Source organism: Caenorhabditis remanei, chromosome III, assembly GCF_010183535.1.
Source record: "Caenorhabditis remanei strain PX506 chromosome III, whole genome shotgun sequence".
Taxonomy (NCBI): Eukaryota; Metazoa; Nematoda; class Chromadorea; order Rhabditida; family Rhabditidae; genus Caenorhabditis; species Caenorhabditis remanei.
In genome coordinates, this window is record NC_071330.1 from 12,878,983 (window position 1) to 12,892,345 (window position 13,363).

At 37.4% G+C, this 13,363-nt stretch overlaps 5 protein-coding genes across 5 annotated transcripts; 3 read left to right on the forward strand and 2 right to left on the reverse strand.

The window, feature by feature from the left end:
* Window positions 1-377: 377 nt before the first annotated feature.
* Window positions 378-812, forward strand: GCK72_011102 (uncharacterized protein; the record flags this gene model as incomplete). Its single annotated transcript, XM_003097192.2, has 1 exon — window positions 378-812. The coding sequence occupies one exon, from the start codon at window positions 378-380 to the stop codon at window positions 810-812; it is 435 nt and encodes a 144-aa protein (XP_003097240.2).
* A 660-nt stretch (window positions 813-1,472) lies between these two features.
* Window positions 1,473-2,564, reverse strand: GCK72_011103 (uncharacterized protein; the record flags this gene model as incomplete). The annotated part of the gene is made up of 4 exons (XM_003097178.2): window positions 1,473-1,527; window positions 1,576-1,676; window positions 1,964-2,069; window positions 2,425-2,564. 4 exons carry the CDS (start codon window positions 2,562-2,564, stop codon window positions 1,473-1,475), a joined length of 402 nt encoding a protein of 133 aa, XP_003097226.2.
* Window positions 2,565-3,539: 975 nt separating this feature from the next.
* Window positions 3,540-11,202, reverse strand: GCK72_011104 (uncharacterized protein; the record flags this gene model as incomplete). Its single annotated transcript, XM_053728220.1, has 8 exons — window positions 3,540-3,950; window positions 4,745-4,880; window positions 4,927-5,125; window positions 6,487-6,613; window positions 6,900-7,088; window positions 8,214-8,357; window positions 8,839-8,912; window positions 10,920-11,202. The coding sequence occupies 8 exons, from the start codon at window positions 11,200-11,202 to the stop codon at window positions 3,540-3,542; spliced, it is 1,563 nt and encodes a 520-aa protein (XP_053587797.1).
* GCK72_011105 (uncharacterized protein) lies at window positions 10,570-11,154 on the forward strand (the record flags this gene model as incomplete). The annotated part of the gene is made up of 2 exons (XM_053728221.1): window positions 10,570-10,843; window positions 10,913-11,154. The coding sequence occupies 2 exons, from the start codon at window positions 10,570-10,572 to the stop codon at window positions 11,152-11,154; spliced, it is 516 nt and encodes a 171-aa protein (XP_053587798.1).
* A 1,353-nt stretch (window positions 11,203-12,555) lies between the features above and the next one.
* Window positions 12,556-12,762, forward strand: GCK72_011106 (uncharacterized protein; the record flags this gene model as incomplete). The annotated part of the gene is made up of 1 exon (XM_003097162.2): window positions 12,556-12,762. The coding sequence occupies one exon, from the start codon at window positions 12,556-12,558 to the stop codon at window positions 12,760-12,762; it is 207 nt and encodes a 68-aa protein (XP_003097210.2).
* Between the last annotated feature and the right edge of the window lie 601 nt (window positions 12,763-13,363).

Genomic DNA, 13,363 nt, shown 5'->3' on the forward strand with positions numbered 1-13,363 from the left:
AATAAATTTTTTATTTAAAATTGTATTTATTTTTTCAATAGAATTGATCTCAAAAAGACGCGCGACGGTCGAAAAACTGGCCGAAAATGCGGGAAAACTGACAGAAATCGGCTCAAAAAGTGGTCGATTAAGCTGCGTATCAAAACGTAATGCTTAACGTTAATTAGTGGAGCGCGTCCGATTTCACTACTCAACCCGAGACCCAGCCCTGCCTGAGGTTACCGTCTCATTACTCCCAAATTTCCCAGATCCCAAATGCAAGCGCGCTCTACGAAATCGATCGAGGTGAGACGGGTCTCGCAACGACTGTGTGCAGACAGTCCATTACTCACTCATTCTCATTGTCCTCTCATTCACCCATTCCCCTCATCCCTACCATGTCTTCTTTCTCTACCTCTCACCATACCCTAAAATCCAACGACGGTCGTGAAGTATTGATTTCCACTCGTGCTATTCAACAGTTGACAACTCTCAACAATTCTACTGAAACTTATATTCATTTTCCCAATATCAACGGAGCAACTCTTCAACTTATTGCGGAGTGGTTTGAGACGCAGGAGGACACTCAGAAATTTATCGATTTTTCGGAAAAGATCAAAGGATTGGATGTCTATGATTTATTGATTGCTGCCAACTCGATGGGTGTCAAGTCTCTTATCGATTACTTATTCAATTTTATGATCAAGAAAGCAGTTGTCGTTTCTGAAGTCGTTTCTGGAAAGATGAAAACCGATGAAGACAAGGATGCTATCGAGAGAGCTATTCACGAATCAATCAATAATGATAATCAGTTTTCTGTTGATATTATTTGAATATTTTTGAAAATTGAATTGAATAAATCTTCCTTGTATTCAGTGAAAGTTTTTCATTTTACTAGTTTTCTGGGGAACATTGAGTTTAAAATTCGATTTTCCTGATTTTCAGCTTGACATACGCAGAACATTTCTAATTTTCCATGAAAATGTTTCTGGCCGAGTTTTAGAGTTTTCTAGGCCACCATTCCTAAAATTGACCTAAAATCCCTCAAAATCACTCTAAATTTTTGAAACTTTTCGAAAAGCCGTGATATTGCTATTTTTCAATATTTTAAAACATTTTTAGTTAGAAGGAGTGTCTGGTAGAGCGCACTTGCACTCCAAAACTTCTGACAGAACAGAAAAACTTTTTTTTGAAAAGTTTGACCAAAAAAACCTAAAAATTCGAAGAAAAGAGTCTGAAAAATGAGTTTTTAGTGGCAAAAATCTTGAATTTGTATGAAAACTGTAGGATAGACCCACAGAAACCTGTTTTTGAGTACAAATTTTTTTTAATTTCAGGAAAAAATCGAAAAACCACTATTTTTGAGACTTAATTTTTGAGAATTTCTGCAAAAATTTCCTTTTCGAAAAACAAAAAATTTTGCCCTAGTATTCTCAATAGAGCGCGTTTGCTTTTCTGTTCAATAACTTTATTCAAATCGCATAAATTCAAATTCAAACTTCCTCGCCTTGATCGCCCAAATCCAAATCCTTCGATTCGTTGACTTCACTGAAAATCTTATGGACATTCAAAAATACCGTAATCCGTGTAACTCACTGAACATCAATATTATATTTTCCCCAGTTATATCTGAATTTTTTGATAGATCCTGTCCTGGTGCAGTTGTGATAGATTACCATGTAGATCTCGAATTTTCTCTGGAAATGAGAGTAGTTTCGTTTGAAAACCTTAAAAGTTATCATTTTCAGATTTCACGTGAAAAGAGCTTTCAGAAAAGTATAATCATGCCCCAATTCGGTGCAAGTTGGGTCCCACCACGAAACTACGGTATGCGCCTTTAAACTAGGTTACTGTAGTTTTCGTGGTAAGACCCAGTTCACATCAAATCAGGGCATGATCATACTTTTCTGAAAGCTCTCGGCGAGCTGAATCTGAAAATGTTATTTCCAAGTTTCTAAACTAGCGTCCAAAGGAAAAAACTAACCAAAAAGTCTAACCCATCATCGGTATCCTCTGCACTAACTTGATACTTGTGTGGACGGAACGAGCAAGTTTCAGTCTGATTTGTGAGAAGGTCATCGGATTTCTCACTGGAATTTAGACTTCAAACATTTAAGGAGAGACGCAGACAGTTAGAACGTCTCTCTTCTCTGCACCCTCCTACTTTCAACCTTCTTATCTTTGATGGGGTGTATCTCAATGATGTGAGTAGATATCAAAAAGTTATTAACTAGTAAAATGTAGGAAATTTCAAGGGCTACATTTTACTAGTTGGCAACTTTTTGATATCTCTTTACACATTGAGATATGCTCCTTTAAAGATAAAGAGGTAGAGAGTGAGAGGGTGAAGACAGTTAGACAAGCTGACAGTCTGCGCCTGGCCTTCTTTTTAGTTTTTCAGATTATGATTCAGCCTGAGAATGTCCAAAATCTCCAGAAACTCACAAAAAATCCTCCTCCCAAACCTCGACATGATAAGTGAAGCAATCCAGTGGGCATCCCAGATTTCCATAGAAATGGAACTTTGATTTTCCAGAGATTGGTGAGAAGAAAATAAGAGAAAATAGAAAAAGAGAACAAATCATTTTCAGATTTTTTGGTAGGAAAAAAAGAATCGGGGGGCCGAGTTTATATAGAGATTGGCTGATTGAATTAGGACACTTTTCCATGGACGATGGTTTTATGGGCATGGGAGAGAGAGAAGTCGCAAAATAAGAGAGTTTTTGATAAAGTGGTATGTGGAAATTTTTCTTTTGGTGCATCTGAAGTCAGCTGTTTCAGAACTGAGCGGAATGGGATCATTAATTTTGAAAATCTGTCATAACTTTTTAATTTTACCCCAAACTGCATTAAAAATACTATTTTTGGATTTTCCTCGTCGAGAGCATTCAGAAAAGTATAATCATGACCATATTCGGTGCAAGTTGGGTCTCGCCACGAAAGCAGCCTAAACAGGATTACTGTAGTTTTCGTGGTGAGACCCAATTGGAAGCAAACATAGGCATGATTATACTTTTCTGAAAGCGCTAATTCTCTTAATTCCAAATATCTATGTCTCTTGCCAATTGGAGCAAATCCGACTGGGATGTGGTAGTTTTAGTTGGGGAGGCTAGAGTCCAGAGAAACTTAGAAATTTAAATTTTTAAGAATTGTAATTTTTTTGTAAATTTTTTCCCAGACAAAATTTAAAATTCTGCACATTTTGAGCCAAAAAGTCATCAAAAATTGTTGTAACATAACAATGTTACAGAATTTCGAAACATTTCGAAAATTCGAAAGTTCACAAAAACTACCGTAACACGGTCAGTTTTGTTTCAAACGAAATAGGGCTTAGATATTCGAATTCAGCGAGTCAAGACGCTTCGAATGAGTATAATCATGACCATGTCAGGTGCCACCACGAAACTACGGTATGCGCCTTTAAACTGGGTTACTGTAGTTTTCGTGGTGAGAGCCAACTTGCTCCGAATCGGGGCATGATTATACTTTTCTGAAAGCTCTTTTCATCCCGATTTTGAAAATCTGAAAATATTTTCAAAAATACGCAGAAAATGAATGTTTTATTGACACCCATTCTTCCCGTACTCCCCGACATCAACTTCAAAATAATAGATATGATCCATTATATTATACAGTAACATCGAATTGCTACAGTAATCCCCATCGGCTTCCCGACACACTTTGTAGTTGGATAATGGCCACATTTCCGTCGGGTACCATATCTCGGTTCCATGATGGAATAAGGCAATGGGACCGATTTTCGGAGGGATATGGGGCACTGGGTCACGGCCATTAATGACTCGAAACGAATAGGGGAACGTGGAGTCATGCCACGCGGCATGATCGTAGTCCGAGACACGTGGCTGACCGAATGTGATGAGTTTTGTGCGGGACGGAGGGAAGAGATTCAGTTTGGCAATGTAGGAGGAGGTGACAGCGGCGATGGCGCCTCCGAGAGACAGGCCGGTGATCTGGAATAGTTGAATGTAGTTTTTACTGTAGTTTTCGTGGTGAAACCCTTGTCAGAGTTGTCAGAATCTCGCTGAAACCTACATTTTCAGATTTATCTCGTCGTGAGCTTTCAGAAAAGTATAATCATGCCTATGTTTGCTTCCAATTGGGTCCCATCACGAAAACTACAGTAATCCCAACTACAGTAATTCTCGTGGTGAGACCCAACTTTGATCAAACCGGGGCATGATTATACTTTTCAGAAAGCTCTTGACACGGGGAATATGGAAATGTTAAATTTTAAGATTTTAAATCAAAACTGAAAAAGTTATGCAGAGGGGATTTTCGAAATTTTTTGAAAATCTGTAACTGTGCTAGGTCAGATTTTAGTGTTTTTTCCATTAAAAAAACGTAATGTCTAGCTGAAAACAAAAGTACCTTAAAATTTCTCCCCAGCGTGCAAAGTTTGGTGATTTCTGATAGGTTATTAGCTTTTTGTATCTTGAAAATAGTATATTCAGATTCACCGTGAAAAGAGCTTTAAAAAAAGTACTATTCAAAAAAGTTGGGTCCCACCACGAAAACTACAGTAACCTAATTTAAAGGCGCATACCGTTGTTTCGTGGTGGGACCCAACTGTAAGCAAACCTGTTCATGTTTATACTTTTCTGAAAGCTCTCAACGAGCTGAATCTGAAAATTTGGGATTTTTCAGTTTTTTTGATGTTTGTTCCTTATTTTATCAATTTAGCGTGTAAGAAAGGTATAATCTTGTTGGGTCCCACCACGACAACTACAGTAACCCCCTGACTAACCCATAACTCATACTCGTCCGTTGCCTGTCCCAAAACGTCTCTTGCTCCTTGCTCGAACCCTCCAATCCATAACAAATGAAATGCATTGTAAAAGTATTCGTAGATACTTCCATTGTCAAAGAATGGCTTCCGACCTCTGGAATCCTATTGGGTTACTGTAGTTTTTATGAAGAGTACTGTACCTGTGATACTGTAGCATCTGTTCGAACAACTGGAATAATCCCTCAGTCCCTCTGAATCCCATAACAATCACTTTCGACACGTCGTCTATTCCAATGTATCCGAAACAGTCGGAGGAGAATATCGGTGGGGGATTGTAGTCGATCCAGTTGATTCTGTCGAGCAGATAGGCCACCCAGGAGGTTGTGATGTGGATTAGGGCTGGAAAATATGTAGATTTACGATGCTAAGTGTAGATTTACGGGATATCTAGGGTAAGTTTACGGGATATCTGGGGTGAGCTTACGTAGCTGTTTATCGATTTACGGGGAAAGCTAGTGTATTCTTACGAGAGGTTAGTGTAGATTCACGGGACTATTAACCTAGATTTGATTATGTTTACGAGTACTACTGTACTTACGTTTACACACCTCCGGTACTTTTTAATTTTAAGAAAAAACTCACAATCAGTCTCATAAGAACACTTGACAGAATACGTGCTGACTATCCGCATGGCTGGCAGCACTTTTCTGGAACGAAACGCAATTTTTATGAAAAAAAATGGGATAGATGGGATCAGCGTGAGGAGAGCTTTCAGAAAAGTATAATCATGCCACGATTTGGTTGGGTCTCGCCACGAAATTGGTCTGAACAGGATTACTGTAGTTTTCGTGGTGGGACCCATTTTGATCCAAATGTAGTCATGATTATACTCATTAAAACCTTCTCGTTACGCCGAGGTTAAAAATACACGGTTAAATTCAATTCGAACAAAAATTATGAATGCGCCCTTTTTTTAAAAAAGATTTTCAATGTTTGTATTTTTTCAAAAGTCCATATTTCTGCCAATTTCGCAGCTAGCTTTCTGAAACTTACTTAATTCAATTGAGCTTGTCGAGAGCTTTCAAAAAATATAATCATGCCCCTATTCCAAACAAGTAGGGTCTCACCACGAAACTACGGAATGAGCCTTTACATTGGGGTACTGTAGTTTTCGTGGTGGGACCCAACTTGCATCGTTTTATACTCATTCGAAGCGCGTTGACGTGCTGAATTGGAACATCTAGGTTTAAACTTGATTGGGTGAAACATGGATGACTTGTATACGAGTTTACTGTATTTTTCGTGGTGGGACCCATCTGGAAGCAAACATAGGCATGATTATACTTTTCTGAAAGCTCTAGATGAGCTGAATTCATAATAATTTCATTCATATCAAATTTAATAAAGTTACAGTAATTTTCGGGGAATGAAAATTAGTTTTTAATAAAATTTTGTGGTAGGACCCAATATACCGTGAATACTGAAATATAACGGCATGCCGTTATATTTTTCAACTGCCTCCGAAATAAATTTTGTGGTTTTGAAAACTCATTAAAATTGAACGAAAACACTTTTTTGGGCGTTCTATTTGCTGATCTAGAAGTGACCAAACACGCTGCTTCTAATCAGAACCGAGAAAAAACTCCCTGATAATCATTTTTATGGATTCTGCGTAGAGATGGGGTGCCGTTATAATACAGGTGCCGTTATAATACAGTATTTACGGTATACTTTTCTGAACGCATTTTTGATATCTAAACCCAACTTGACACACGGCGCCGGTTTATCAGAATAAGCGGCAGCCGCGAGAGGCATCATCTTGTTCCGAGCAAAGTCTTCGTCGTAGGCGATGGTTATGTTACGGGTGTCCGGACAGTTCAGGATTTTCTGAAATTAGACACTTTGAAACCGGGGAGTACTGTAACTCGTTCAAATCTGACATAATTTAAAATTCATCAACTTTTTTTGAATTCAGGCAACTTAGAGCTTTCAGAAAAGTATAATCATGCCAAGGTTGCCTCCAATTAGGTATCACCACAAAAACTACAGCAACCCAATTTAAAGGCGCACACCGTAGTCATGATTATACTTTTCTGAAAGCTCTCTTCGCGCTGATCCCGTCTATTCCTTTTATTTTTCATAAGAATCATGTTTTGTTCCAGAAAAGACTCACATCAATCCATTTCAAACAGAACGGAAATATGCCACATCGGTCAAACATCGGACAGTACACCTCTCCTCGTTGGATACACTTCGAGCAGATTCCAGATGTCCCTTCTGTGGGTTTTAGTACAAATATCAAGACATGGAAAACCAGAATAGAATATTCGAGAATTTTTGTCATCAGTGGAATTTTTGATGTCTGGAATGAAAAAAAAAACAGCAAGTTATTTTGACATGTTCTCTGGATGGACAGCTGTTCAAATATAGTATTCGTCATGTTTTCATCAAAAAGGAAGAACAGAAATGAATTGTCAACAGAGCACATTTTCAACAAACATAGAAAAATTGTCAATGTAAGGTTGTTGTCAGTGTAAATTGTCACTTTAAATTGTCACTGTAATAACTTATGTTACTATAAATTGTCAGTGTACATTGTCACTGTAACACTTTTTTTGGTTTTCATCTGACATTGGAGTACTTTTATGCCATTTTTGTGATGTATACAAATTTCCGAAAATCATAATTAACATCAAAATTTACAATTTTGGATGATTCTGAAACTATGCGAGGGCAATTAAACCATTTATTGATAAACTAATAAAATAAATAAATAATTTCATACAGATTACAAGAAAAGTGTAAAATTAGGAAAAATCTTACAGAAAATGACTGAGAAAGAATTAGAGTTAAAATGAACATGGCAATTATTGCCTTCATAACTCATCGAAAAATGCTCCAAATTGGTCGAAACATGTACCAAAAGATGTGTTTTAGACAGGAATCCAGAAGAGAGTGTTTCTAAAATATGTGTTTTTCTTATTTATCCATGAATAGATAGATAGATTCCACACAAAATAGATTATACAGTACCGGACAAAAAGGTATCAACTTTGGCTGTTTTCAGTGGAAAATCAATGTCACATCATGAAAATGTTTAATGAATCATATAGATTGAACCTAGAACTTCATTTTTGTAGTTGACAACTTTTTTGTACAAACACTCCCTAGAGAGTTATGGCCATTTTAAGACTCAATAATGGCACTAATTTGCAGATCGATTTGAGGAAAAAATTACTTTGTCGATACGTAACTTGCTAGGGAGTGTCCGTACAAAAAAGTTGTCAACTACAAAAATGAAGTTCTAGGTTCAATGTATATGATTCATTAAAAGTTTTCTTGGTATGACAATCAGAATTACCATGGCACACTGTCAAAATTGCTCATTTTCAACTGAAAACAGCCAAAGTTGATAACCTTTTGAGCGCTACTGTACATCCTAACAATAAATAGCACGTTCTTTCTAAAAAAAAAGAATTCAACTCACGACAGCATTTTCTTCGCCAAACTTGATGTCTTGAATGGGACGCTCAACAACGGGAAGATCTTCACCACGGAATCGGAGTTCTTGAAAGTCGTTTGGAATATTTGTAAAAGATTGAATATCTTTCTTCAGGTCAGCGTAGAGAATCTGAAAATATAAGAATAAAATATGCCAACAATCACAGTAAAACCTTATTATCCAGTTCTTGTTGATCAATCAATTTCCAGTTTTCAATTTCCAAGAATTTCCATTCAAGGGGAACGAGTTTTCAATTTCTGTTTGGTGTGGTTTCAGTCCTTCACTTGGGTCGATGCACCATATGCAAATTCGAACAATGGATTCCAAAATTAAAATAAAGTTATTAGTTATTCAATTGAATATTGATTCCTACCCTTATCAAATTGGTTCAACACAGCATTTAATATTTTAAAAAGTATTCAGAATTCAAAAAAAATAGGACGAATATTGTTTGACAACCATCCAGTAGGCTGTCTTCAAAGCATGACTGATGGAATGTTTGAGAGCAACGCTCTCGTATGACACATTCTATATTTATTTTCAATTAGAAAATGTGCTGCTTTGTTGTGAAAGGGAAAGGGGGACAGTGGAAAGAAGAATTGTGACTCACGCGGTTGAAACAAAGTGTTGTATTATACGTTGTATAGTGTTGTATTTTGTGGTTGTCAGATGGAATGCAGACATCTGGACACACAGATATCATGAGAAATAAGTTTTTTTGCAAACTGTCAGAGGTGCGCCAAACGCTCAAAACAGAGATGATAAAACGGATCCTGAAAAAACTACACGAGTTGTAACTTGTAAAACCAATGAAGTACATTATCGTATATTTAGACATCTGGACAAACAGACAAACAGACAGTTCAAAACTGAAAGTTTTAGAAATTTGAACTGTGATACAGTACCCCTTCATAATGCAGATAAGGAATATCCAGATAAAACTCTGAGAGAGTCGGGATTAGATGTCTCAAAGGTTAAAAGACGAAATTGATGATAACAAATTATTGTACCCAAGGTTCTTGACTTTCTGAGCAGAACTACCCGCATAGTCTATTCCAGAGCTGTGCGGAATTTCTTCTTCCTTCTTCCGGACATTTTTTCACTTCCTTCTTCCTTTTTGAAAACTTTCGTTCCTTCTTCCTTCTTCCCTCTTCCTTTTTAAAAATGTTATTCCTTCTTCCGACTTCCTTTTTTGAAAATTTTACTTCCGCACAGCTCTGGTCTATTCCTTTTGCGCAATAACCTCTGCTCACTGATTTTAGATACTTCTGTCTCTTCTCTTCTCACTTGAAAACGAACCCTTGACACTTCACTCCCATAAATCAAAAATTGTACATTTTCTCCATTTTCTGAATTCATTAAACCTCCTAAAACCCAATATAAATGGAAATGAGGTGGGTATAAAAACACTCGATCTTCTTCCATCTGCCAGTCTCTCTTTTTTGTAATATGCACAAGCTCCGCCTCTATTTTCTTCCATCTGCCAGTCAGTCTCTCAATATTCCCTTCTTTTTTCGTATATTCTCTACCTAATAACTCCTGAATCAAGACTATAGAAGAAGAGACTTGCTGAAACAATGCTGTAGTCATTGGCAATCGGTCGGACTACACTAATGAAAACCGTGTTGTTCAGCGAGTCTCTAGAAAATAATCAATTGAATGAGCAAGTTTGTTTGTTTTTTCTTAACTTTCTAGTTTTGTACAAATCCGACCATTCGTTATCCATTAGACACTCATTTCAATTTGAAACTCAGTTTATAAACTTATTTCCGATACAGCAGAATTTTTCTTGTCACTGTGTGTGTCTGTAGTTTTTGCTCAGAGAAATGAGATGGGAACCGAGATGAGAGAGAAAGAGAGTTGAATGATCGAAAATCAAGAATCAGATGATCAAAACTTTTGCCAAACTCAAATTTCCTTTTGTTTTTAGTTAATAATTACTGCTGATTCTCTCTGTACATGTAGAATGTATTACTGCAGGTCTTGCAACGAAAGCGCGGTGAGCCTCGTATGAGTACTCCAATTATCCCCAGTATTTCAACCGCACCGCATCGCTGCCGCGTCGCGGTCTCTATCTTCCCTAGTAGATATCACGAGAGCTATGTAAATAAGGGTCTCGCAACGAACGCGCATTTCGTGTGTATGTGTTCAACGTAAGAGAAGGAAAGTCCCTTATTATTCATTGTCCCCTTGACTGCCTACCGGAATGGCTAGTCGTCCCCCTAGTATTCTGATTTTTTGAGAATTCATTGTATTCCCTTTTTCTAGTATTCTTTTTTCTGTGTAATGAATAGATTGAAACGGTCTAAACCAAACAAATGGACATGACTCCCTGTCAGCGATGTCACCGATGAAAACAATGAAAAACAATAATACCGAAGATCTACGGAGACTGAATGGTGTTCACATTGTTCCTACACTTCTACGATTCAAATCAGATCGATTGCGAGTTATTATGAACGGGGTTTCTATAAACTTGTACAATCCAAAGGAAGCGACGAAGCGATTTTTGAAAACCAGTAAGCCAGGAGTAATGCCTGTCGTGAGAGACAACATAGTGAACGCGGTAACAGCAATTCGAGGAGAAATGGGAGATCCATACGTTGCGAAATACGGTATAGCTTTTCATAAAGTTTCATTATCCACAATCAACTTCTTTCAGGTTTCATAAAAAATATTTCAAGAACAGACTCTGGAAAAGGAAAACTCCGATCTTCTCTTCTACAGTGACGGCATTCAATTGGATCTCACAGTCTCCAATTTCGACGTATCCTTTGTGAACATTGATACTGAAATCATGGTCTTTGTTGATTTCATTCACAAAATCCGTTCCAAGAAGAAGTGGTTCTGGGAAATGTCCATCACGAAAAACCGAGAAATGTATAAGATTGAGAACGCTGTTTTGAAACTTCTCTTGTGTATTTAACTCTTGTAAAACTCGTTTATTGAAAAAAATTATCATCGCCATCACCATTTGGTTTCACAGTACATGTTGTGTTTAGTCCCAATTTTCTAGTCAGGATCTGATGAGCAAAGGGTGTAAACAGAGAGTAATTTAGACGACTTCTGACTCCGAGACTTGCAGAACAGTACGGTAGTCATTGTTGTATACATGTACGACATACCAATGATTACCGTAAACCGTTCCGCGAGTCTCAGGAAAAAGTGATCTTTCATAGACAAATAGAAGAATATTGGAGGAGAGAATGGAAGCGCTGTGTTGACTGAATGCTTCCACATGGAAATGAATGTTGAAACGGGCGATGCTTTATAAGGAAACCATCCAAATCAAATTATAGACATTTAGCACGGGGGGGGGGGGGGCTTGGGAACGAGTCGACAATAAAAATGGAAGAGAAATCGAAAGACCATATAAATGATACAGCACCCCTGTAATACGGCACATTAGGAAAACACGATTTGAGGAAATTTTTCGTCGTTTTTTGGGGATATAAATAGAAAAAAACAGGAAAGGTTGTTGAAAAAGGCGAGGAAACGAGGAATCGAAAAGAAATATTGTCCGAGGGCTACACGGCCATAAACTGGAAAAAATCTTCCACGAAGTCTCTGGGAATAGGAATTGTAGCGTTTCGAACGATTTTTAGAATATGCCTCAATAATGAATGAAAGTTATGGATTTTCAGAAGTATCGGAATCGGCGATTTAAAAAAAAGACTTCAGTCCATCTTTAACGGATTTTGCGATATCAGGCCATACAGTACCTCTCAAAAAGTTATCAACTTTAGCTGTTTTCAGTGGAAAATGACCAACTTTGACAGTGTCCAGTGTCACCTGATTGTCCGATAAATTTTGAAAGTTACAGGCATTCAAACTCATATCTTCCTGATATCGACTAATTTCAGGGCATATTAGCGAAATTTTGGAGTTTTTCACTTTGACAACCTATAACTTTCAAGATAGTGTCTCTACAAAAAAATGACCAACTACAAAAATGATGTGCCATTTTTGCTCAACCATAGAAACTTGAGTTTATCGGGCAATCGGGTAACACCGAAATACACTTTTAAACTTAGTAATTTTCTACTGAAAACTGCCAAAGTTGAAAACCTTTCTGAGCAGTACTGTATATGTACATATTTGTCTGAAATTAATTTTGAAAAAAAATAGTGAGCCGTGATTTCTACTGAAAGAGACCACCGAAGAATCGAGAAACCATGAAATGACACCAAACATGACGTGTGAAGATCCAGTTCTTACTGGACCAGAGTACAAAACTATAAAAGTGTTTTCCCTTCTCCACCCTGTGACCCAATAATAAATATATATAGCCTATGTCTATTTCTGCAATAACATTCTGAATATCACAATGAACATCTTTTCCCAACTCTTTCTTCTTCTAATCCTTCTTCTCATCAACCACTCTGTCTGTCAATGGTATGGAGGTGGTTTGGACAACTACCCAATGTTTTTCGGTCACCAAACTGGCAATTCCTATGGTAACAGTTATTTGGGAAATGGACTCGGAGGTGTCTATCTGTTCTGTAATGGGATTGGATGTCCTGGAAGGGGATGAGACTATTTTATGAATATTCTGTAATTGTTATGTGTAAATTGCAAATAAACTATGTTTTTTGTATTGTTAATTACAAACACGTGCCCCTAGAAAAATATTTTCAGGAAAAATGACAAAAAATGGGTGTAATACTGATGAAAATGGAAATTTGAAAAAGATTAATGACTATTCAGACGATGCTACACCTGACCAGAACTACCCGAAAACAGGGCTGGGCAAATTATTTGAATTCTTGTTTTGAATCAAGGCTGTCAGAAATCGCGGTCGGCCCTGAAGGGCCGCGGCTTTTTCCTGAAAATTTCAAACAGCCGTGGCTTTCTAGAGTTTTAACTGAAAACATGGCTTGATATACTTTTGACTTTTTGGTGCCAATTTTACAACCAGGGTTCGACCCCCACTGGTGCCAAAACTTTTTGTGCCGACCGCGACTATTTGAAATTTTCAAGAAAAAGCCGCGGCCGGCCGTGCGACAGCCTTGTTTTGAATGTTTGATATCTTTGGTGAAAGTTGACCAAACTGTTTAAAACTTTCTCGGATATTTTTAATTACCAGTTCTTACATTAAGTGACTCAATTCAAGGAACAAGACTGTGCGGTCACGG